General features: G+C 43.3%; 1 protein-coding gene across 2 annotated transcripts in view; it reads left to right on the top strand.

The window, feature by feature from the left end:
• Positions 1-27,481, top strand: part of FRMD3 (FERM domain containing 3) — a 297,732-nt gene that overhangs the window by 194,082 nt on the left and 76,169 nt on the right. For both annotated transcript variants that reach the window (XM_069762775.1, XM_069762783.1), the window contains exons 3-4: positions 5,736-5,778; positions 15,346-15,424. In XM_069762775.1, the coding sequence (XP_069618876.1) occupies positions 5,736-5,778; positions 15,346-15,424 (122 nt within the window). The remainder of the gene's footprint in view (positions 1-5,735; positions 5,779-15,345; positions 15,425-27,481) is intronic.

The following is a 27,481-nucleotide window of genomic DNA, read 5'->3' on the forward strand; positions in this document are numbered from 1 at the left end:
TAACAAAAAAAAATTTTGGTTCCAAAATTGTGCTGATGTAAAGTAGACATGTGGGAAATGTTACTTATTAAGTATTTTGCGTGAGATATCTCTGTGATTTAAGGGCATAAAAATTTAAAGTTGGAAAATTGCGAAACTTTCTAAATTTTCGCCAAATTTCCGTTTTTTTCACAAATAAACGCAAGTTATATCGAATAAATGTTACTACTAAAATGAAGTACAATATGTCACGAGAAAACAATGTCAGAATCGCCAAGATCCGTTGAAGCGTTCCAGAGTTATAACCTCATAAAGGGACAGTGGTCAGAATTGTAAAAATTGGCCCGGTCATTAACGTGCAAACCACCCTCGGGGCTTAAGGGGTTAAAAGCCTGGGAAGCTCCATGGGTATTACCCCCTTCCCAGGCTATAAACTATCTGCCCCCAGCCGTCGGCTTTCCCTCTACTGGTGAAGAAAATTACGCAATTATTTTCAGAAAAATAATCTTTTAATAATTAAATAAATGTACAGTAAGCTGCACACACACTGTACTAATTGTACAGTCATGGCCAAAAGTATTGACACCCCTGCAGTTCTGTCAGATAATACTAATTTTCTGAAAATGATTGCAAACACAAATTATTTGGTATTATTATCTTCATTTAATTTGTCTTAAATGAAAAAACACCAAAAGAATTGTCCTAAAGCCAAATTGGATATAATTCCAAACATAAAATAGGGGGTGGACAAAAGTATTGGCACTGTTCAAAAAATCATGTGATGCTTCTCTAATTTGTGTAATTAACAGCACATATAACTTACCTGTGGCACCTAACAGGTGTTGGCAATAACTAAATCACACTTGCAGCCAGTTGACATGGATTAAAGTTGACTCAATCTCTGTCCTGTGTCCTTGTGTGTACCACATTGAGCATGGAGAAAAGAACAAAGACCAAAGAACTGTGTGAGGACTTAAACCAAATTGTGAGGAAGCATGAGCAATCTCAAGGCTACAAGTCCATCTTCAAAGACCTGAATGTTCCTGTGTCTACCGTGCGCAGTGTCATCAAGAAGTTTAAAGCCCATGGCACTGTGGCTATCCTCCCTAGATGTGAACGGAAAAGAAAAATTGACACAAGATTTCAATGCAAGATTGTGCGGATGTTGGATAAAGAACCTCGACTAACATGCAAACAAGTTCAAGCTGCCCTGCAGTCCGAGGGTACAACAGTGTCAACCCGTACTATCCGTTGGCATCTGAATGAAAAGGGACTGTATGGTAGGAGACCCAGGAAGACCCCACTTCTTACCACGAGACATAAAAAAGCCAGGCTGGAGTTTGCCAAAACTTACCTGAAAAAGCCTAAAATGTTTTGGAAGAATGTTCTCTGGTCAGATGAGACAAAAGTAGAGCTTTTTGGGCAAAGACATCAACATAGAATTTACAGGAGAAAAAAAGAGGCATTCAAAGAAAAGAACACGGTCCCTACAGTCAAACATGGCGGAGGTTCCCTGATGTTTTGGGGTTGCTTTGCTGCCTCTGGCACTGGACTGCTTGACCGTGTTCATGGCGTTATGAAGTCTGAAGACTGAAGACTACCAAAAAATTTTGCTGCATAATGTAGGGCCCAGTGTGAGAAAGCTGGGTCTCCCTCAAAGGTCATGGGTCTTCCAGCAGGAGAATGACCCAAAACACACTTCAAAAAGCACTAGAAAATGGTTTGAGAGAAAGCACTGTAGACTTCTAAGGTGGCTAGCAATGAGTCCAGACCTGAATCCCGTAGAACACCTGTGGAGAGATCTAAAAATGGCAGTTTGGAGAAGGCACCCTTCAAATATCAGGGACCTGGAGCAGTTTGCCAAAGAAGAATGGTCTAAAATTCCAGCAGAGCATTGTAAGAAACTCATTGATGGTTACCGGAAGTGGTTGGTCGCAGTTATTTGGGCTAAAGGTTGTGCAACCAAGTATTAAGCTGATGGTGCCAATACTTTTGTCTGGCCCATTTTTGGAGTTTTGTGTGAAATGATCAATCTTTTGCTTCATTCTCTTTTGTGTTTTTTCATTTAAGACAAATTAAATGAAGATAATAATACCAAAGAGTTTGTGATCGCAATCATTTTCTGGAAGAAAATGAGTATTATCTGACAGAATTGCAGGGGTGTCAATACTTTTGGCCATGACTGTATATTATTATTATTATTTATTTATATAGCACCATTGATTCCATGGTGCTGTACATGAGAAGGGGTTACATACAAGTTACAAATATCACATACAGTAAACAAACTAACAACGACGGACTGATACAGAGGGGCGAGGACCCTGCCCTTGCGGGCTTACATTCTACAGGATTATGGGGAAGGAGACAGTAGGTTGAGGGTTGCAGGACCTCCGGTGTTGGTGAGGCGGTAGCTCCGATGTTGGTGAGGCGGTAGCTTCGATAGTGATGAGGCAGCAGCGGTGTCAGTGCAGGCTGTAGGCTTTCCTGAAGAGATGAGTTTTCAGGTTCCGTCTGAAGGATCCGACTGTGGTTGATAGTCGGACGTGTTGGGGCAGAGAGTATGAATTTTATATGTCGCTGACAGCTATATATCTATATATTCTATATATATTTACTGTATAAAACCCATTTCTTCTATCCTGTTGGCTCCTGCTATGATTTTATAGTACAAGGCTGCTGAATTGTTGGCTTTTCTATCTATGTAATATACATTGCTCAAAACAATAAAGGGAACACTAAAATCCCACATCCTAGATATCACTGAATGAAATATTCCAGTTGTAAATCTTTATTTATTACAAAGTGGAATGTGTTGAGAACAATAAACCCTAAAAATTATCAACGTAAATCACAACTAATATCCCACCGAGGTCTGATGTTGGAGTGATGCTCAAAATCAAAGTGTAAAATGAATTTACAGGCTGATCCAACTTCAGTAGAAATGCCTCAAGACAAGGAAATGATGCTCAGTAGTGTGTGTGGCCTCCCTACAACGCCCTGATGAGGCTGCGAATGATCTCCTGAGGGATCTCCTCCCTGACCTGGACTAAAGCATCCACCAACTCCTGGACAGTCTGTGGTGCAACGTGACGTTGGTGGATGGTGCGAGACATGATGTCCCAGATGTGTTCAATCGGATTCACGTCTGGGGAATGGGCGGGCCAGTCCATAGCTTCAATGCCTTCATCTTGCAGGAACTGCTGACTCACTCCAGCAACATGAGGTTTGGCATTGTCCTGCTTTAGGAGGAACCCAGGGCCACCAGCACCAGCGGTCTAACAAAGGGTCTGAGGATCTCATCTCGGTACCTAATGGCAGTCAGGCTAACTCTGGCGAGCACATGGAGGGCTGTGCGACCCTCCAAAGACATGCCACCCCACGCCATTAATGACCCACTGCCAAGCCTATCATGCTGAAGGATGTTACAGGCAGCAGATCGCTCTCCACGGCGTCTCCAGACTCTGTCACTTCTGTCACATGTTCTCAGTGTGAACCTGCTTTCATCCGTGAAGAGCACAGGGTGCCAGTGGCGAATTTGCCAATCCTGGTATTCTGTGGCAAATGCCAAGCATCCTGCACAGTGTTGGGCTGTGAGCACAACCCCATCTCTGGATGTCAGGCATTCAGACCATCCTCATGGAGTCAGTTTCTAACCGTTTGTGCAGACACATGCACATTTGTGGCCTGCTGGAGGTCATTTTGCAGGGCTCTGGCAATCCTCCTCCTGTTCCTCCTTGCGCAAAGGCTGAGGTAGCAGTCTTGCTGCTGGGTTGTTGCCCTCCTATGGCCCCTCCACGTCTCCTGGTGGACTGGCCTGTGTTCTGGTAGCGCCTCCCGCCTCTGGACACTACGCTGACAGACACAGCAAACCTTCTTGCCGCAGCTTGCATTGAAGTGCCATCCTGGATGAGCTGCACTACCCGAGCCACTTGTGCGGGTTGTAGAGTCCGTCTCATGCTACCACGAGTGTGAAAGCACAACCAGCATTCAAAAGTGACCAAAACATCAGCCAGAAAGCATAGGTACTGAGATGTGGTCTGTGGTCCCCACCTGCAGAACCACTCATTTATTGAGGATGTCTTGATAATAGCCAGTAATTTCCATCTGTTGTCTATTCCATTTGCACAACAGCATGTGAAATTGGTTGTCAAACAGTGTTGCTTCCCAAGTGGACACTTTGATTTCACAGAAGTTTGATTTACTTGAAGTTATATTCTGTTGTTTAAATGTTCTCTTTATTTTTTTGAGCAGTGTATATACAGTATATATATATGTATATAATATGTGTGTTTTAACAAATGTTTCCTTTGAAAACGATGTGTAAATGACAGAGAATTTCTCTATGTAAAAGATCATGCTAAAATCGCATTGCAATTGGATAGCAATCGAGCTGTGTTCAAATGTAAATCGGATGCTAGGTGTGAAAAATCAGATTGTACTCGCATTACACTTGAATTACACTCGTCCGACTAAGCAGGAAGAAAATCAGACCGATTTTAAAATCGCTACTGTGACTCCAGCCTTAATATTATCCTTTTTTGCATTTGTTCTATCTGGATTATCATGTATCACTCTTCAACAGACTTCCACAAAAGAAAGAGCCGGATCATTAGACAATCAGCAGACCCGTACCTGAAAGTTCTGGCTCATGTCCCTCTATGTCAGATATCATTCAGCTCCCAAGGTCAGAAAGGAGCTGACAGTGATCTGCTAGTGAGACTTGTCACCAGTTTTACTCATGAATTTCTATTAATTTCTGTATTGTGTGCAAATTGCCTCTTCTGAGAAAAAGAGGACTTAAACTCTATAGGGCCACCTGTTGGAAGTAGCGATCCTACAAGTCACAATCAACTCTTTTTAACGAGTCGTGCAATATGACTTAGGATGAAAGCCAAATCAATATCTCAATTCGCAGACACGGTGTTTCGGGCTGTTGGCCCTCGTTAGTGCGAAGCATGAGAACTAATTTGGCTAGGTGAGAGGCTTTGGACTGGGGTCTAAGGGGTATCGTTTCTCTGTTAATTACAGGTGTGAGAATAATCTCATAGTGCCACGTTAGCACTGGCATCATAACCAAATGACGTTCTCACTGATGCTTTGCGCTATAACTTTACAGCGTTCTTAGGTTCTGGTGACATGGTACATTTTTAATTCTTCCACCATAACTGAATATTTTTATACAGACTTTTACATATAACAATTGGTTACACTGAATGCCTATGCATCACACATTGGCTCCCAAAAAATGTGTACTATGCATGAAACATTTTTTTCATTATTCAATTATACGAATATACAGAGTCATGCAGAATAATTAAAGAACGCACTTAAATAGTTAGAATTACAGAAAAGTTACCAGTAAAAAGGAACCACAGAAAGTCGCTATTCACTTCCACAGAGGATTGTTTATTGCTTTACAATCTCTGCATGACAGTCACACTGTGCATAAGAATACAAAGACCTAGATTATGGCGAAATATTTATAGGCTTCTATTTCCGTATCTTTTATTTCTCTCCTTCTTTATCCCACTCATGGTATAGTGAGACCGAGGACTTGCACATACACATATACGTATCTAATTTCATTGAAGTGTTCTAAGTGAAACTATTGTTGGGAAACATGTTCTACATCATATATTATCATTATATATTATTCTACTTCATATGGCCATGTCTGTTGCTCTACAAGGTTTGTGCCTTCATAGTGCCTGTTCTCTCCCCTTCTATCACTGACATCTGCTTTCTCTTTTCAGCACTGGCTCGATCCCAACAAGCCCATTTCCAAGCAAATGAAATGTAAGTGTCATGTCCTGGAGGCCTCCTTCATATCTACTGTATTTTTCATGTTCTATACTAATGATTATCTTCACGTTTGTGCTTTCCAAATAACGATTGAAACTATCAATGCTAGAAAATGTACAAGTTCTGGTATATATTCTCTCATGTGAGAGAATCGGGCCGATTATGCTATTGACACATGGATCAAACTCAGAGTTTGATCCGAGTGTCAACTGAGTGTGATCCGATTCTCTCGCATGAGCACAGGTATGAAGAAGATGGAGAACTTAATTTCTCTATCTTCTCCATTGTCTCTGCGAGCATACATCAGACTGCACTCATATGTCTATGTCATATAGGGACAAGCGGTGGATACTGCGTCCGTGACACACGTACGGCGTCCTCACCTGTGGTCGCCTACACTTATAAAACAGGAGCCATTTACTTAAAGGTACATTGATGAAGGTCTTGTATATAGACCGAAACGTCACTGTATGTACGATACCTCATTAAATCTTTATTCACTGTATCTACATATTTGTGTGTGCCAAGTTTATCGTTACTAGTATCACGGCTTGGGCACCACTTTCCAGTTGTGCCTACGATATCTATATAAATGCCATCCGAGCTATATAAATGCTATATAATGTCATCCGAGTGCAGTACAGTAGACTTGTATGGGTGCACGTGACCCAAATATCGGTGCCTCTCATAGCATGCTGCGATTGTTTTCTCATGCCGAATCAGCATGAGAAAATACCGTAATCGGGGATCTGAACTGCCCCATAGTATAACAGTGGGCCGAGAGCTGTCTGATAAAACATCGGATAGCACTCGGCTGTGTTATACGACAGTGTGAATGTAATTTTAGGCTGCAGTTACACAAGTGTATGTGAAAAAAATCATCTGATTTTCATCCAGAAAAAGCAGCCAATTTTTCATCTATATTGTCATCCGTATGGCCTTCGTTTTTATACATCAGAAGTGAAATAAATGTATAAAATCCAATACAGCTTCCTATGTTAAAGAAGCCCTGTCATGAATATTTTCTTCTCTAAACCTGTGAATGTATGTATGTCGTGTACTGCGAGTGTGTTAATATACTCACCTATCGCTGTCTTCTCGAGGATGCAGCGCCGTTCTTGCTCCTCTTCTCAGTGAGGTCACCGCTCTTCAGACTATCCCGCTCACTTTTGACATGTAAGTCTATGGTGCCTTGTTCTGATGTTCCCTAGGCTTATAGTGTAAAACTCTCTTCTGTGTGACCCGGAGGGTCTGAAGAGCAATGACCTCACTGCGAAGAGGAGCAGAGCAGTGTTGGAGAAGATGACAATAGGCGAGTATATTAATATTGAGAGTACACTACATGCATATATAGACAGGTTTAGAGAAAAAAGTTCAAAGGAGTGCTTCTTTAAGAATGGCAATGTATTGTTAAAAATTGATGCTCTACTGTTGATCCATATGGGATCTGATTTTTTTTCCGCATCCATAGACTTGAGTCCCATCTGGAGGAGACTAGTGCATGCTTCAGTTTTTTTCATGCTGATATTCGATCCATGAGAAAAAAAAATAATGTGAACAACCCAATTGGTCCTAGTGAAGTTCTTGAAATATCAGTTTTTTTCCAGGTTTAGCACCGGACTGAAATTACAGTCATGTGTACAAAGCCATAGGCTGTAAACCAGTTCAACAATTTATAGACCAATAGAGAGCAAAAGAAGGTACAAATATGTTACCAATATATAAATTTATTAAATAACCATGTATCAAATACAGAAACATCAATTGACAAAAACTATGAAATACAAAAACAATAACATGACAATACCCTATACCTAGGGGAGGAATAGGATCGGCTGTGTATCATGAAAAAACCGATGGGGCCAAATAACCACTAGTGATATGAAGCGCCACGACTGGGGGTAGAGCGGATTAACAGGAAGATAAAGTCATATCAACTAAGGACTATATAGTGTTATTAATAAATATCACAACACATTAAGTGCATATCAATTACCTAGAACCCATACATAGTATAGTGCATCAAAAGATATCAATATCCATGATAGACGAATGTGGGTAATAGTAACAACTGTCAATCATGTAACACATGCATTAGATAGTGCCAGGGTCCCTAGGAGATGCTCGCCCTAAGATATAAGCAAAGCTGATGACTGGTGATAAAGTAATAACAGTGCCTCCCAAGTAGTTATCCAATATAACGGTAGAGAACACCACAAGAAGCTCATCGTATACCTGCAGTCATGGTGTGGCCTGGATGGTGGTCCCGTAGCGCAGAGGTCCCCAACCTTTTTTGCACCAGGGACCGGCTTTAAGCAAGACCAGTTTTCCATGGCCCGGTGGGGTGGGGGTGGGGCAGGGGCGGGGCTCTGGTCATATGGGGGTGGAGTTATGGAGGGGTGGAGCTTAGTGCATACTTATCATATAATTATGACATTTATAATGAGAATGTGATTCTCACACACACACATTCTCACACACACAATCACACACACACATTCACACACACATTCTCACACACACATTCTCACACACACATTCACACACCCCTCTCACCTCTCCTCGCACTCTCCCACAGCATCTCATTGCCTTCCTCTGACACAGCCGGCCGCTGAATGATGACGTCATCCAGCGGCGCGTCTGTGTGAGAGGAAGCAGGAAGACAGATCGCTGGGCAGTGGAGCTGCAGGGATTTCTCCCTGCCCGTCACAGCCACCCTGCAGGGGCTCCCCTCCACCTCTGCACTTGTTGGGAGCCGGCGCTCTGCAGCTTCTCTGTGCCGGCTGTCAGCTTGACAGTCGGCACAGAGAACAGCTGACTCCCTGACCGGGGGCGGCAGAATGCAGCCGCCGGGGGAGACACTGCGGACCGCCGAATGAGGCGGCCCGACTGCGCCCCCCTGCCCGCTGCGCCCCCCTAGATACGCCACTGGGCGTGTCAGTGAGGAGAGCCTGCCGCCCCACCCCGTCAGGAACACACCATGCTGCGCAGGAGGGCTGTGTCACTAAGACCCGCCTGACGCCCCGCCCCGTCCTGCATAATGTTCTCTGCCGGGAGCTGCGAGCTGTCACAGAGCATGCTCTGACCAGGCGCAGGGCCACGAAGCTAGCTGTCAGCGGCGCCGCGGACCGGCTGAAAAACCCCAACGGCCCGGTCCTGGTCCGCGGACCGGCGGTTGGGGACCTCTGCGTAGCGCACCTCACAACAATTTGTAGGCTCTAAATGTTTTGTTCTCCTTAAAATCAGATAAATGTGGATATTATGGAGAAAGTATACCTGTCTCAACGTAGCCCCTGACAGACTCAGAATTAGCTACCTGACGATCCTATTTAATAACTTGTACCTGAACGGAAATAAATTGGGAAATAATTACTCTGGGGAATTAATTGTACTGGACAGACCATAATCTAAATTCACTTTAAGGACCCACAAACCACAACACAGACATTGCAGTGGAGGTGTCTTACCGCAAACCCACAGTGAGTTACAGTGCACTGCTTGTGGATGGGGTTTAAAAAACAGTGTTACCTGAAAATCCTTGAGGAAATCAGAGCATGTTGTAGATTTTGCCGAATCTTCATTCTTGTGTGAAATCCTGGTAGACATGCAAAGTAGACTTCAAACATGTCACAAAATTCATGGCAAAATCTGCATTTAACCAATATGAAATCTGTTGCGACTTTGCCCAGTCGGAACATAAGTTGGCCCTACACACTAACCGTTCAGCCTTCATCTAACTAGGACATTCATGTTTGACTCAGAGCATGCATGTACTACAGAATGGGAGACGAGAATAAGACACTTCTGGTTGAAACTCATCCACCCTGAGAACATAATGACTGGGGACATTGAAATCCAACCACCTCATCCATCTCTTACTCAACATCTGCTGCCAGGGGAGAGTCCGGAGGTCTCTGTGCACAATACATGGTCAGCTTTTCTAACGAATATTGGTGGCTTCAGAGGGCAATTATCTAGCTTGTATGACACTGAGCAGCTCACAGACCCAAAGCCAACAGGGCTTTAGAAATATTGGGGAATTCATTGTTCCCTCTTGTTCCATTTTTGCAAGGACACGATTCAGACACCATTATAGGTAATCTGTCTCCTTTTACCACCGATACGTAACAGATCCCTACACATTTTTGTTCCTGGGTGGTGGCCTGGCCCAGACAAGTATAGTGCCTTATATAAATAATAAACTGCACCGGAAAGCTATATTCTGTAGGTAGTATTTACCGAGTGTAAAAGGGGCCAAATAATCCAGTCCGCATATAATACAGATCTCCAGAGTGTAAATGATAAATTCAGTGGTAAGGATCTAAATATACACTGAACACAAACAGTGAGAAGTGGAATGAAGAGTACCCCTAAGGTGAAGTGCCGCATCTCGGCAATTATCGGCACATGAACAGCACATACAAGAAACACTGTGATTAAGAGAATGAATTGCTGCTTTGTGTCTCACCAGACTTAAATATAACACTTGGAGAACTGTGGAAATGTTTCTGCGTACCAAGATAGTTCTGTTATTCCATCAGCCGGTGGGCTAAAATTACACACAAATTGCAGCTTTTTCCAATGTGGTGCACATCTGTGGTGTCCAGATGAATGCTCGCCATTACTGTGGGGTAACGGGGAGCGTAGCTGAAATTAGCAATGCTGTTTCCTTTGAAGAACGATGCACGCCAGCTTCAATATCGATGTGGCGTTTTGTTTTGCAGAGAAACTGTCATAAGCTGTATTTGCTGTTCACAATTTTGGGTTGCTGTTTATATGATACTAACATGTTACAAAGTAGATCTATTCGAGGGTCTTCTTTTTCTCTGGGGTATGTAGGCGCAAACTCTTGTATACTACTTTAAAGCAGTAATGCGACTTTCCACCATTCTTTGTATTTTAGTTTATCAGTGTTTTCAGGAACTTGTAGACATTGAGTGGGATCCATCATTGTTTACTTTCAGAGGATGTAAATCTCTCCGTTATGTGAGACTTGACTTCAGATATATATCTATCCATAGAGTCGATGATAACTTGTTGATCAATAGGGGTTCAACCACTGATCGGCAGAATGTGAACTTTTAATGAAGTGGCAGTGCACACATGCAGAGTGCACTCCATTCATTACCTATGGGGTGCTTTACATTGCTTTTTCTGCCAGCATCAGAGGGATTGAATGGAGTAGTGGTCATGCGCTTGGCCTGCCATGCCATCTTGTACCATGGATGAAAGTTCCTGTTTGATGATAAACGTTCCGTGATCTGTCGATCTTATGTATAGGTGATAACTTGTTTTAACCAAACAACTCCTTTAAGACCCCCATACATATAGATGAAATTTGGATGAACACAAAGAGCTCTTGGACTCTTGTCCAACATATGATGTCAGGGAAGAAAGGGATCAGGCAGTTGGAATTTCGGTGCCCAATCCTTTTCTTTTCGGGGAGATAAGCTGCTGCCAGCCTGGAAAGAGTTTTCTCCTTTCACCCCATTGAAAACGACTGAATGCCCATATACAGTATATGTGAGAGGCAGGAGAGATAGCTGCCTGGTGCCTGCAAGCTTGAGTTGACAGGAGAGAGTTTTATCCTCTAAAAGCTAAGGGTACCGTCTCACAGTGGCACTTTGGTCGCTACGACGGCACGATCTGTGACGCTCCAGCGTCGCTCTATTATCGCTCCAGCGTCGTAGACTGCGGTCACACTTCGCAATGCACGGCGCTGGAGCTTACAATTTCATGACGTATTTGCGACGTTGAAGTCGTACGGGACCCATTACATCGTATACAAAATCGTGCACACCTTTGTTACACGATGCGATCATGCCGCCACAGCGGAACACTTGACGACGAAAGAAAGTTTCAAACGATCTGCTACGACGTACGATTCTCAGCGGGGTCCCGGATCGCAGTAGCGTGTCAGACACAGCGAGATTGTAAGTATATCGCTGGAACGTCACGGATCGTGCCGTAGTAGCGACCAAAGTGCCACTGTGAGACAGTACCTTAACTGGCTGTCTGGTTTTGTCTCTACCCAGTCTCCCCCGATCACTGTTCCAAATCCCCAAACTCAAGGACATTGTGTTCACTGCAGCCAGTCATGGTAGCAAGCCTTGTAGACTTGACACCTTCTGATGAATTGGGGACAACACCTTGTGCAGATATAGTTGACAAGTTTTAGATGAATCGCATGCACTGTATGCAGTGTCATAATGAGGTGCCAAAGGCCCACCAGTAACTAACTCCAGGACCTCACTTTTCAGCTACATGCAAATGTGACATTATCCTCAATCACAAATTTATATAAGAATGAGCTGGGTAGATTGATAAATGAATAAGATGCTGCCTATGTCTGTACATAGTGATTCAAGTATATTGTGCCAAGTACTGCTCACATATGAGGGTAGTGGCACACTCTTTTAAAGGGGCCCACCGGAGGATTCTCCTGTTTTCCTGTGTGCCAGTCCAAGCCTATTAGTATGTGTAAGGTGTTTTCTTTTTAAGTATTTGGTTTTAGGGTAGTGTTATAGCTTTGGAGTAGTTGATATTTTCTTTGCACAATGATTTGGTCAGACATGGCTCACATTTAGGAGGGACGGGAATAAGGGTATGTTTCCACGGTCAGGAATTCTGGATAGGATATTCAAGATTCCGACAATTCCGCGCTCATCCAAAATCAGGCAAGGGAATCACAGAGTTCACAAGAGTTGCATACTTTATTCAGGCTTTATTCAGGGCTATAAAACTATGCCTTTCGTGGACGTCCTGTCAACTTCCTCAGGTACATAGCCAATGTAAGATTGGCTATATACCTGAGGAAGTGGACAGGACATCCATGAAACGCGTGGTTTTATAGCCCTGCATAAAGTATGCAATTCTTCTGAACTCTGTGATTCCCTTGCTTGATTTTGAAGGAGCGCGGAATTGTCTGCATCTTGAATATCCTATCCAGAATTTCTTAAGATCCTTTGCGGGTCCGGTGCCATCTGCAGCCCTCCTATTAAACTTACTATATGTGTTGTGCATACTTACAATGTGTAAAGGTGAGAATTTTACCTCACAGTAAACTAATTGTTATCTTGGTAACTGCGCTATTGTGCCCCTCTCTTTACCGTTTCACGGTCAGGAATGGCTCAGTATTTGCTCAGGATTTGACGCAGGTGAAATCTGCCCCAAATCTGCATCTGAGGTCACTGGCATATCACGTGCATTTTTGATGCGTTTTTTTAACATACGTTTTTGTTGCATTTTTCCGCATGCGTTTTTGCTGCGTTTTTTCATTGCATGCGTTTTTTTTGTCACTTGAAATAAAGGTAATTGAAAGATGGCTTCTGGGAAGGAAAAGAAAAAAGTGATTTCCTGCTTGCAGGGTATGTTCCAAAGGTCAGTAAATGCTGCGGGTTCGACGCTGCGTACATATGCAGCATCCAACCCGCAGCGGCCAGATGTTACAGCATAGTGGAAGGGATTTGAAGAAATCCCATGCCCACTATGCATGCACTGATGCCCGCAAATCACCCGCAGAGACGGACATGCAGCTCATCTTTCCAGACCGCAGCATGTCTATTTATGTAGTGGAGGCGCTCAGTCTCTGCTTGATAAATTACCCATTGGGTATGTTCCCACGGTTAGGAACCGGTAGTGCTTTGGACGCAGCACATGTCTGCTGCATTCAAAGCGTTGCCAGCTTTTGAACACAGGTCATTCCGCATGTGCTCATTGAACCGTGTGGAATCATCGCGGTCAATACATTGTACGGGGATGTTTATCTTGCGGAGACTGAGCGTCTCCGCAAGATAAATAGACATGCTGCGGTCTGGAAAGATGCACCGCATGTCTGTCTCCACAGGGAAGCCGGAGGCGTCCGTGCACGCATAGGATGAACACAGCTTCAAACCAGCAGCGTTTACTGACCATCGAACAAACACTTTCATTAGATGCGGTAAAACTGCATTATCTTCCTAGTCACATGCGTATTAAGTGCGGGAACGCAGCTTACTATGCATGTGTACGAATTTAAATAATGGTAAATCTTGTGACACAGCCGGACATACAAGACACAGGAAGTGGAGGAAAGCATGGAGGCCCCCTCTTAAATAAATAATAATTAATAAAAAATGGCGTGAGGTCCCCCTATATTTGTTAACCAGCCAGAGTAAAGCAGACTACTGGGACAGGCTGGTAAGGATCCAATATCCATGAACCTTACCAGTCTGATAATACCAGGTCACAGCAGTCTGCTTACCTTGGATGGTTAGTGGGATCCCCTCCCAAAAAAAATGGTGTGGAGTCACCATATTTTTGGTAAGCAGCCAAGGAAAAAGCAGACAGCTGCGGCCTGGTATTCTCAGGCTGGCGAGGCCCTTGGATTTTTGCCCTCACTAGCCTAAAAATAGCAGCCCACAGCCCCCCCACAATTGGCACAACAAAAGATGCGCCAATTGTGGCACTTTACCCAGCTCTTCCCACTTGCCCTGTAGCGGTAGCAAGTGGGGTAATATTTGTAGGGTTGATGTCACCTGTGTATTGTACGATGACATCAAGCCCACGGATTAGTAATGGAGAGGCCTATCCATTTCTAATCCTTTAGTTATATGGTCAATAAAGACACAGACAGAATAAAATCCTTTAATGATCTTAAATAACCATACAGTACTTACTGCATCGCCTAATCCCCGATGCCCTCGATCTCCTGCAAAAAAAAAATAAAATAATAAACCACACAAATACTCCCTGTCTGACGTAGTCCAATTACCGAGTGTCCCACAATGAGTCCATCTCTGCTACCTCTGGATGCCTTTGGCTGAACAGTTGCAATATTCCACTATCCAGCCTGACATCCAGACACAGCAGAGCTTGTAGTGCACTGCAGTTTTCACGATCAGCTGACCGTGAGAACTTTGCTAGTGATCGGCGATAACCCAAACGGTCACGTGCACGGCATTTCTCGGGGTCAGATTATCTCATCGCGAGAGCTGCAGTGGACGCGAACTTCCATCTGAAACAAGGTAAGGCATTATTTAAATTAGTACACCCGCGTAGTAAGCTGCATTTTTGCAATTACTACGCATGTGACTATAAAGATAATACGGTTTTACTGCATCTAATGATGGTGAATGAGAAATTTATGCTGCGGAGACTGAGTGTCTCCACAACATAAATAAACATGTTGCGGTCTGGAAAGAAGTGCCGCATGTCCTTTTATGCAGGGAGCCTCAGGCGTCTTTTAACGCATAGTGGAGATGGGATTTCTTGAAATCCCCTCCACTATGCTGTAACATCTGGATGCTGCGGGTTGGACGCTGCAGCTGTACGCAGCGTCAAACCCGCAGTGTTTACTGAGCGTGGAATCATACCCTAATAGCTTAGATAAATTCATATCTCACAGCCGCTTTTGACATGACATATTAATGAGGCTTTTTTCTAGCATGCTATTATTTACTGCTCTGGCTTGGGCTACCCTTTACACCATTTCACTTACTGTAAAGAAACCTCTCCTTGCATTTTCATCAACAATGCCCTGCGCTATTCTCATGCTTTTATTTTTGTTTTATAACGTTTCAGCTCATCCACCATACACCATGTGCTTTAGAGTGAAATTCTACCCTCATGAACCTTTGAAGATTAAAGAAGAGCTCACCAGGTATTTGATATGTGTTTGTGTGTCCTAATTATTCACCATGAGGAAGGAACCAAGACAAACTTTGGTATAGCTGTGCCATTTTAAAATGAGTTTGGTCAGTGCTTGTCAGATTATATGGTACAGATCCATATCAAGTGCTCTACTGATGGGTATCAAATGCATACATAGACTTCTCAGGGTGAGTTCACATAAAATGTTTGTGGCAGGTTTTTAACTTGCCTTACACAGTCCTTGAAGCCACAATTAACCTTTATCAGTTCTCAATCTGGCTCAGGGAAACTTGAAAACTGAGGTGAAAGGACACAGAAATCATCCCATAAGAAACTATGGGATCCGTTTTGTCACCAGTTTCCATTAGTTTTATTTTTTTCTGCAGACTTGGTAGAAGAAGAAATTCGATTTTTGGACACAGGAGCGTAACTATAGTGTGCATAGGAGTTCATTTTTTTCTGGGCCGTGGAATCTAAGGGGCCCAAATAGTCCCTTTGGCCCATGTAAGAAGACAAGTAATATTAAGAAGACAAGTAATATTGAAGAGGTTGTCCGGCCTTAGGTTACAAGTTTGCTGTCATTCTACGTGACTGCAGCCTTGTGAATTCTCACAGCGTGCACTACATGCTGTTAGGATTCTCCGGTGCCAGCGCTGCAAGCGGGCAGTTATATGACCGCAAGTATGCTAGTTACATACTTCCGGCCACATTCCAACTAGATGTGTCAGGTCTCACTCAATGCACACGCATGTCTAGTTGGCTCGTTACTGCATGTATATGCAAATCGCATACTTGCAGTTATCTGCCTGAAGCTCCCAGCGCCAACAACGGAGAATCCTCACAGCGCACACATTAAGTGAATGCTGACTACTTGTACCCTAAGGCTGGACAACCCCTTTGATTACCCATGAAAGTTGGAGGACATTTTGCATTGGGGACCACTATCTTCAAGCTGAGCCACTGACTGGACATGTGTGAATAGACCCTTAGCAAATGACATTGTAAGACACAAGCTTGTGTCGGTTTAGGAAAATTTGAAATCCCTTCCTGCTACATTTCCAGTTTATCAGAGGTAATGGGAGCTAAAGAGAAGACGACATTTGACAATTGCAATGTAAAGGAAATGTTAGGTATTCGGTTTCTAATATAATCTCAACCATACAATATGATGAGATTAAAAATACAGGAATTATAGGAAAGTGCTACATCTACACATATGTATGTTAATGTGAGCTCTTACTTTTTGTGTTTATGGCTTTGAATGTATTCCTTTAGTATGTATTGCTGATATCTTTCTATTGCTTGTTAAAAGGATTGTCCGGCAGATTAAAATAACTATTAAAAAGGCATAGGCTGTTTGAAAATAAATAAGATAAAACCAGCAGTATATATAAATTATACTGCTCAAAAAAATAAAGGGAACATTAAAATACCGCATCCTAGATATCACTGAAGGAAATATTCCAGTTGCAAATGTCTATTCATTACATAGTGGAATGTATTGAGAGCAGTAAAATATGAAAATGATGTAAATCAAAATTATTATCCCATTGAGGTCTGTATTTGGAATGATACTCAAAATCAAAGTGGAAAATCAAACTTCAGAGGAAATGCCTCAAGACAAGGAAATGATGCTCAGTAGTGTTTTGGCCTCCACGTGTCCTGTATGACCTCCCTACAACGCCTGGGCATGCTCCTGATGAGGCGATGGATGTTCTAATGATGGATCTCCTCCCCAGACATTTATTAAAGCATCAGTGAACTCCTGGACAGACTGTAACATGGTGTTCGTCGATGGAATGAGACATGATGTCCTAGATGTACTTGATTGGATTCAGGTCTGGGGAACGGGCAAGCTAGTCCATAGCATAAATGCCTTCATCATGGAGGAACTGCTGACACACTTCAGCCACATGAGGACTAACATTGTCATGCAACAGAAGGAACCCAGGGTCCAGTACACCTGCATATGGTCTGACAATAGGTCTGAGGATCTCATCCCAGTACTTAATGGCAGTCAGAAATGTCTCCTCACACCAGTACTGACCCACTGCCAAACCGGTCATGTTGGAGGATGTTGCAGACAGCAGAACATTCTCCACGGTGTCTCCAGACTCTGTCACATGTGTGAACCTGCTCTCATCCATGAAGATTACAAGGCGCCAATGTCGAATCTGCTAGCCTTGGTGTTCTCTGGCAAATGCCAATCACCCTGCATGTGGTTGGGCTGTAAAGACATCACCCTATTGTGGATGTCAGGCCCTCATACCACCCTCATGGAGTCTATTTCTTACAGTTTGAGCAGTTAGTGGCCTGCTGGAGGTCATTTTGCAGGGCTGTGGCATTGCTCCTCCTTTTCCTCTATGCATAAAGGAAGAGGTAGTGATCTTGCTGGGTTTTTGCCCTCCTATGGCCCCTCTACGTCTCTTGGTGCACTGGCCTGTCTATTGGTATCTGCCCAATGCTCTGGACACTGTGCTGACAGACACAGCTACCCTTCTTGCTACAGCTCATATTGATGCACCATCCTGGATGAGCTGCACTACCTGAGCAACTTCTGTGGGTTGCTACTGTACCTCTAGGGGTGATTGCCGCGACGAAATGCAAAAGTGACCAAAACAACAGCTAAAAAGGATGTGAATAGAGAAATGGTCTGAGGTCACCACCTGTAGAAACACTTCTTTTTAGGGGTTGTCTTGCTGATTGCCTATAATTTCTGCCTGTTTTCTGTTCCATAATTTCAGTTGTTTCACACATAGTCATGAAAATACAGAAAAATGTTTTAATGAGAAGGTGTGTCCAAATTTTTGGTCTTTACTGTATATATATATATATATATATATATATATATATATATATATATAATGTTAAATATATATATATATATATATATATATATAAATATAATGTTAAACTCCAATTTAAATGCTTAACTGGTCCCTGCTGGCTGGTATGCTGGCTGGCATCCCATAGGGGATGCGGTTCCACCCCTATGCGGCTCCACCTCCCATAGGGGTGGAGCCGCATATTCATCACTGTAATGGGCGGCACCACGTGACCGCTCATACAGGAGAAGCTGCGGCGAGGACAGGACGCTGCGAGGGAGCCGGGTGAGTATTTAAATAACAGCGGGCAGGCGCACAGGGGGTGGGAGGGGGGTGGGGACAGGGATCTTTATTTTAAACACAAAAACAAAAAAAAGGATTTTTCATATCTTCTATCCAGCGAACGCTGCTGGAGAGAAGATATGAATGACCGCTTCAGCACCAGATGCAGGGGGCAGCGCTTATCTCTAGCGCTGTCTCCTGCACGCTCAGTGTGGTACCCAGTCGGCGCACGGGCGGCACATGTGTGCCACACGGATGGCCTACGTGAGCTCACGGACACGGATAATTCCGGTACCGATTTTTCCGGTACCGGAATTATCTGGACGTGTGAGACTGGCCTTAGCAAGGCTGGTTGTCAAAAATGGGGGGGAATGCTTTTTTTAAATTATTTTAAATAATTAGAAAAAACTGTGTGGGGAGCCCTCTCTCCTTGATAACCAGCATTGCTGAAGCTTACAATTGAAGGTTGCAGCCCCCAGCTGTGAGTCTTGATGGTTAGTTATCAAAAATACAGGGAAACTCACGCCCTTTTTTTTTTTTTAAAAAAGTTATTTATTTACAGCGCAGGAGCTGACTGATGAATACTCCCATCAGCCGCTCCTGCTCTCACTGTTATTAGCGCAGCAGGCGTTGGCTGATGGGAGTAGTAGTCACATCAGCTGACACCAGTGAACAGAGGTAAACTTTATACCTCCGATCACAGCTGTGCACTCACGCTGTCTTTTGACAACGTGGGAACCGCTGCTGTCTGACCGGTGGTGATGATTTTACCACCATCAGAAGCAGTGTTTGCCACACTGTCATGCACAGGATAGCACGTCAAACACCTAGTGTTTGGGGGCCGTACTCGAACAGTAACATGGAAATGGTGAAGTCCATATTCGGTGTTCATGGCCGAACAGTAGGTGTTCGGTACGGACACCGAACTTTACTGTTCGTGTTCACCCATCTCTACTGAAGACGAGTAGTAGACAATGTCTTTAACACTTACCCAATTTTAGAAAAATCTACTGTATTCATTTATTTTAACATGGAATCTGCCATATCTTGTTTTTATGTAAAGAAATGCAAGCTCGCAATAGGGTCTTAGCCACGCGAAAAGGTTGATAATTAAGGGTAGAACCGCTTACCTTATGTACGGTTGTCCTGAAGAAGGAGTCTGACACTCTGAAACACGTTGACAATAAACCTACAATTTTATCATACTAATTGTGCCGTTTTTCGGAGAGCGCAGAAACACTTCCAATACTGCTACTTATATCTTCTTTTTAATATGTCTTAATGGCTAAGTTACATTTTGCATAGGTTTCTATACCGGTAGAAGACAGGACTATATATTTAGTGGCGGGTGATATACTAAAACATCTTTAATAACTTAGAAAACTACATGAAACATGCACTATGTGTAGAATTATTAGGCAAGTGAGTAATTTTACCATATCATAATTTTTATGTAGATTTTCCAACTCCAAGCTGTATAAATGTGAATGCTTATTTGATGAAGCAGATCAAGCAATGTGTATTTGTGTAATGATGGACGGAGTGGTCTAAGGATATCACCACCCTTTATCCAGGTGTGCAGAATTATTTTCCTTAGGCAAAATGGGCCTAAAATAGACATTTAACCCCTTTACCCCCAAGGGTGGTTTGCACGTTAATGACCAGGCCAATTTTTACAATTCTGACCACTGTCCCTCTATGAGGTTATAACTTTGGAACGCTTCAACGGATCCCAGGGATTCTGACACTGTTTTCTCGTGACATATTGTACTTCATGATAGTGGTAAAATTTATTTGATATTACCTGCGTTTGTGAAAAAAACGGAAATTTGCCGAAAATTTTGAAAATTTCGCAATTTTACAACTTTGAATTTTTATGCAATTAAATCACAAAAATATGTCACACAAAATACTTAAGTAACATTTCCCACATGTCTACTTTACATCAGCACAATTTTGGAACCAAAATTTTTTTTTGTTAGGGAGTTATAAGGGTTAAAACTTGACCAGCAATTTCTCATTTTTACACCATTTTTTTTAGGGACCACATCTCATTTGAAGTCATTTTGAGGGGTCTACATGATAAAAAATACCCAAGTGTGGCACCATTCTAAAAACTGCACCCCTCAAGGTGCTCAAAACCACATTCAAGAAAGAAGTTTATTAACCCTTCAGGTGTTTCACAGGAATTTTTGGAATGTTTAAATAAAAATGAACATTTAACTTTTTTTCACAAAAAATTTACTTCAACTCCAATTTGTTTTATTTTACCAAGGGTAACAGGAGAAAATGGACCCCAAAAGTTGTTGTACAATTTGTCCTGAGTACGCCGATGCCCCATATGTGGGGGTAAACCACTGGGCGCATGGCAGAGCTCGGAAGCGAAGGAGCGCCATTTGACTTTTCAATGCAAAATTGACTGGAATTGAGATGGGACGCCATGTTGCGTTTGGAGAGCCACGGATGTGCCTAAACATTGAAACCCCCCACAAGTGACACCATTTTGGAAAGTAGACCCCCTAAGGAACTTATCTAGAGGTGTGGTGAGCACTTTGACCCACCAAGTGCTTCGCAGAAATTTAAAATGCAGAGCCGTAAAAATAAAACAAAAATTTTTTTACCACAAAAATTATTTTTTAGCCCCCAGTTTTGTATTTTCCCGAGGGTAACAGGAGAAATTGGATCCCAAAAGTTGTTGTCCAATTTGTCCTGAGTACGCTGATACCCCATATGAGGAGGGCGCATGGGAGGGCTTGGAAGGGAAGGAGCGCCATTTGGAATGCAGACTTAGATGGAATGGTCTGCAGGCATCACATTGTGTTTGCAGAGCCCCTAATGTACCTAAACAGTAGAAACCCCCCACAAGTGACCCCATATTGGAAACTAGACCCCCCAAGGAACTTATCTAGATGTGTTGTGAGAATTTGAACCCCCAAGTGTTTCACTACAGTTTATAATGCAGAGCCGTGAAAATAAAAAATCTTTTTTTTCACACAAAAATTATTTTTTAACCTCCAGTTTTGTATTTTCCCAATGGTAACAGGAGAAATTGGACCCCAAAAGTTGTTGTCCAATTTGTCCTGAGTACGCTGATACCCCATATGTTGGGGTAAACCCCTGTTTGGGCACACGGGAGAGCTCGGAAGGGAAGGAGCACTGTTTTACTTTTTCAACGCAGAATTGGCTGGAATTGAAATCGGACGCCATGTCGCGTTTGGAGAGCCCCTGATGTGCCTAAACAGTGGAAACCCCTCAATTATAACTGAAACCCTAATCCAAACACACCCCTAACCCTAATCCCAATGGTAACCCTAACCACACCTCTAACCCAGACACACCCCTAATCCCAACCCTATTCCCAACCGTAAATGTAGTCCTAACCCTAACTTTAGCCCCAACCCTAACTGTAGCCTTAACCCTAGCCCCAGCCCTAACCCTAGCCCTAACCCTAATGGGAAAATGGAAATAAATAAATTTTTTTAATTTTTCCCTAACTAAGGGGGTGATGAAGGGGGGTTTGACTTACTTTTATAGCGGGTTTTTTAGCGGATTTTTATGATTGGCAGCCGTCATACACTGAAAGACGCTTTGAATTGCAAAAAATATTTTTTGCGTTACCACATTTTGAGAGCTATAATTTTTCCATATTTGAGTCCACAGAGTCATGTGAGGTCTTGTTTTTTGTGGGACGAGTTGACGTATTTATTGGTAACATTTTCGGGCACGTTACATTTTTTGATCGCTTTTTATTCCGATTCTTGTGAGGCAGAATGACCAAAAACCAGCTATTCATGAATTTCTTTTGGGGAAGGCGTTTATACCGTTCCGCACTTGGTAAAATTGATAAAGCAGTTTTATTCTTCGGGTCAGTACGATTACAGCGATACCTCATTTATATCATTTTTTTATGTTTTGGCGCTTTTATACGATAAAACCTACCGTATATACTCGAGTATAAGCCGACCCGAGTATAAGCCGACCCCCCTAGTTTTGGGAAAACCTATTGACTCGAGTATAAGCCTAGGGTGGAAATGCAGCATTTACCGGTGAATTTCAAAAATAAAAATAGATCATTATTTCCCCATAGCTGTGCCATATAGTGCCCTGCACCGTTCATTATTTCCCCATAGCTGTGCCATATAGTGCTCTGCACCGTTCATTATTTCCCCATAGCTGTGCCATATAGTGCTCTGCACCGTTCATACTGCCCCATATCTGTGCCCCATATAGTGCTCTGCACCGTTCATACTGCCCCATATCTGTGCCATATAGTGCTGTGCACCGTTCATACTGCCCCATATCTGTGCCATATAGTGCTGTGCACCGTTCATACTGTCCCATATCTGTGCCCCATATAGTGCTCTGCACCGTTCATACTGCCCCATATCTGTGCCCCATATAGTGCTCTGCACCGTTGATACTGCCCCATATCTGTGCCCCATATAGTGCTCTGCACCGTTCATACTGTCCCATATCTGTGCCCCATATAGTGCTGTGCACCGTTCATACTGTCCCATATCTATGCCCCATATAGTGCTCTGCACCGTTCATACTGCCCCATATCTGTGCCCCATATAGTGCTCTGCACCGTTCATACTGCCCCATATAGTGCCCTGCACCGTTCATACTGCCCCATATCTGTGCCCCATATAGTGCTGTGGACCGTTCATACTGTCCCATATCTGTGCCCCATATAGTGCTCTGCACCGTTCATACTGTCCCATATCTGTGCCCCATATAGTGCTGTGCACCGTTCACACTGTCCCATATCTGTGCCCCATATAGTGCTCTGCACCGTTCATACTGCCCCATAGATGCTCCACATAAATCTGTGCCGTTGCTGCAATAAAAAAAAAAAAAGCCATACTCACCTCTCTTGATTGCAGCTCCCGGCGTCTCGTTCCGGCGTTTGGTCCCGGCATCTCTCTCCGCTCTGACTGATCAGGCAGAGGGCGCCGCGCACACTATATGCGTCATCGCGCCCTCTGACCTGCACAGTCAGAGCGCAGAGACGCCGGGAAGATGGAGCGGCTCCCGGCGGCTGGAACGGGGACAGGTGAATATTACATACTTACCTGGTCCCGACGTCCGGCTCCCTCTGCCTGTCACAGCTGGTCTTCATTGCCGCAGCTTCTTCCTCTATCAGCGGTCACCGGCACCGCTGATTAGAGAAATGAATAGGCGGCTCCACCCCTATGGGAGGTGGAGCCGCCTATTCATTTCTCTAATGAGCGGTCCCACGTGACCGCTGAAGAGGGGAAGAGCTGCAGCACAGAAGACCGTGGGACGGCAGGGGGAGCACCAGGATCGCTGGGACTAGGTAAGTATGCCTCAGCGCCCTCACCCCCTCACCCGCCGACCCTGCCACCCACCTTGACTCGAGTATAAGCCGAGAGGGGCGCTTTCAGCCCAAAAATTTGGGCTGAAAATCTCGGCTTATACTCGAGTATATACGGTATTTTATAGAAAAAATAATTATATTTGCATCGCTTTATTCTGAGGACTATAACTTTTTTATTTTTTCGCTAATGATGCTGTATGGCAGCTCGTTTTTTGCGGGACAAGATGATGTTTTCAGCGGTACCATGGTTATTTATATCCGTCTTTTTGATCGCGTGTTAGTCCACTTTTTGTTTGGCAGTATGAGAAAAAAAGCGTTCTTTTTTGCCTCGTTTTTTTTTTTTTTTTATGGTGTTCACTGAAGATGTTAACTAGTGATATAGTTTTATAGGTGGGGTCGTTACGGACGCGGTGATACTAAATATGTGTACTTTTATTGTTTTCTTTTTAGTATTTAGATAAAGAAATGTATTTATAGGAACAATATTTATTTATTTATTTTTTTACACATTGGAATATTTTTTTTTACACTATAACATTGCCCCAGGGGGGGCATCATGTTATAGTGTAAGATCGCTGATCTGACACTTTGCTGTGCACTGTGTCAGATCAGTGATCTGACGTGCACTTTTCTTATGCTTCCCGGCGCCTGCTCTGAGCAGGCGCAGTGAAGCCACCTCCTGCAGGACCCGGATGCCGCGGCCATCTTGGATCCAGGCCTGCAAGGAGGAGGTAAGAGACCCTCGCAGCAACGCGATCACATCGCGTTGCTGCGGGAGTCTCAGGGAAGCCCGCAGGGAGCCCCCTCCTTGCGCGATGCTTCCTTATACCGCCGGCACACCGCGATCATGTTTGATCGTGGTGTTCTGGGGGTTAATGTGCCGGGGGCGGTCCGTGACCGCTCCTGGCACATAGTGCCGGATGTCAGCTGCGATAGGCCGATCGCTATGACGTACTATCCCGTCGTTAGTCATACGGGCCCACCCCACCTCGACGGGATAGTACGTCATATGTCAGAAAGGGGTTAACTGATTCTGAAAATTCAAAAATTGGCTTACAGCGTGATGCAGCGCTCTTGAAATTGCTACGGTATTGGGATGTGATTACAGAACCATCAAAAGTTTTATTTCAAAAAACGCGTTGAGAAAAAAAGGTACACAACTACTAAAGATTTGAGAAGAGTCAAACTTGAAGTGACTAGGAGCCCATTATCCTCCAGTGCTTGTCATATTCCAGAGCTGCAGCCTTCCTGGAGGCCCAGAAGTACAAGGTGTTCAGTGTTCAGAGACATGGCCAAAGTATGGAAGGCTGAAACCCGACCACCACTGAACAAGACACAGAAGTTGAAACAAAAGACTGAGACAAGAAATACCTGAAGACAGTTTTATGGACTGATGAGATGAGAGTATCTCTTAAAGGAACTGATGGACAGGCCCAATGGTAGATCAGGCACAGAACTCCACTTCAACTCCTATACCAGCAGGAGGAGGTTCAAAACTGCCGTGCACTGGTATTAATGAAATTAGCTAGCTTGATCTTTTCGGATTGAAGATGGACTCAAATTCAACTACCAAATCTACCAGTTTTTAGAGAACACTTTCTTAAAGCAGTTGTACAGGAAAAAAGTCTGCATATTTCAAGGAAGTCTTGATTTTTCTGCAGGGCAATGCTCCATCGCATGTGTCAAAGTCTCTACTGCTTGGGAAGTCCATAAAGGCCTTAAATAAGAAAGACTAATTATATGGCCCCCTTCCTTACCTGACCAAAACACTATTGAGAACTTTTTAACACTTAACCATCTTAAAAAGACATTTTTAAGTCAAGGATACCACCTCACCTCCATTGATAATCAGATCATTGGAGCCACAAGAATCCCTAGATGTTAATTACTGCAATACAGAGAAAAAGAAAACAACAATTGTGTATCTCTGGTGGTGACCTACAACTCATAGCTTGAGGTACTGAGAAAAACTGCTAAAAAACTTCACCACATCCTACACAAGGATGACCGGCTAAAGACAATATTCAAATACCCTGTCTTGCTGTGCTACAGACAACCTCCAAATAAAAAAAAAACATCATGATCCAAAGTTCCATGCCCTCAGATACACCAAGAGGAATTTATCCTTGCAGTGTGGATGTAGAGACCAAGTACAGGATACAGATTCCCAACACACAGCAAGGCTATAAGATTCTTGGGATATTCACTTGTTCCTCTTCCAAAGTGGTGTACTTAATTCTGTGCACTATATGTTCTATTGGGGGTCTCTATGTGGGAGAAACGGGACAGAAACAGAAAGGAAGAGGTCTCATCACCACACGATTACAGATAAAAAAAAAACATTTACCAGTGGCCAAACATTTCTGTGGTCCAGGACACAACATAAACAATAAAAACGTTGTCATATTAAAAGGCAATTTTAAATCACAAAAGCATGGAAAAGTTTGGGAATACAAATGTATTACAGTCTTTGATTCCCTCCACACAGGACTAAATTTGTCAGGGGGATATATGGCTCGCTACAAGATCTGAGGAATCTGCTCCTGAGACAGTGAGGACACCAGGTCTCTGATCTCACTTGGATATTGGGACTATAAAACTTTCACATCACTAAGCTAAACCAATTAAGGGTTCATTCTTTGAGCTCAGCTTGTTTCTTTATCTAAATGCCCATTTAGTATGCCATGTCTGTTTTTTTTTTTTCTTTTTTTCTCGCTTTAGTTTTGGTTTGTTGTTTTTTTACCTACCGTATTTATTTCTTTTCCTTTGTGTATGTATTTTTCTTCAGAAACATTATTATACCATGCCTGAGGAAGAGAACTGTCTCGAAAGCTTGCTTTGGAAGAAACTGTAGGAGAGATTAGCGCACACAGGGTCTTACCCGATGGATAAAAAATTGATAAATTCAGATTATACTAACCTGATAGATCTTTTAGCAAGGCGTATAGATCTTATTGGAGATATCAGCTGCTGCAGATCCACATGTCAACAAGTGACCATAACAGATGCAATTAATTAGAAGATTTAAGGATGTAATCTGTGCTGCCGAAGAAAGTGTGGAACCAGAAGTATCCAAAATGAAAGATAGTGGTTTTATTCAAATGACTTCTTCCTCACGACATAACCTTCGGCAGCACGGATTACATCTACAAATCTCCTATTTTATTGAAAGCTTGCTTTGTAACATTATTATTATTATTTATTGTTATAGCGCCATTTAACTAACATCATTTATTTAAATTTTTGTTAGCCATTAAAAGGTGTCATAACTACAAGATTATCTTAAAGGGAACCTGTCACCCCCAAAATCGATGATGAGGTAAGCCCACCATCATCAGAGGCTTATCTACAGCATTCTGTAATGCTGTAGATAAGCCCCCGATGTATCCTGAAAGATGAGAAAAAGAGGTTAGATTATACTCACCCAGGGGCGGTCCCGCTGCAGTCCGGTCCGATGGGTGTCTCAGGTCTGCTCCGGCGCCTCCTTTCTTCATTCCATGACGTCCTCTTCTGGTCTTCATGCCGCGGCTCCGGCGCAGGTGTACTTTGTCTGCCCTGTTGAGGGCAGAGCAAAGTACTGCAGTGCGCAGGCGCCAGGCCTCTCTGACCTTTCCAGCGC

The sequence above is a fragment of the Ranitomeya imitator genome, chromosome 1, assembly GCF_032444005.1.
Source record: "Ranitomeya imitator isolate aRanImi1 chromosome 1, aRanImi1.pri, whole genome shotgun sequence".
Classification (NCBI taxonomy): domain Eukaryota; kingdom Metazoa; phylum Chordata; class Amphibia; order Anura; family Dendrobatidae; genus Ranitomeya; species Ranitomeya imitator.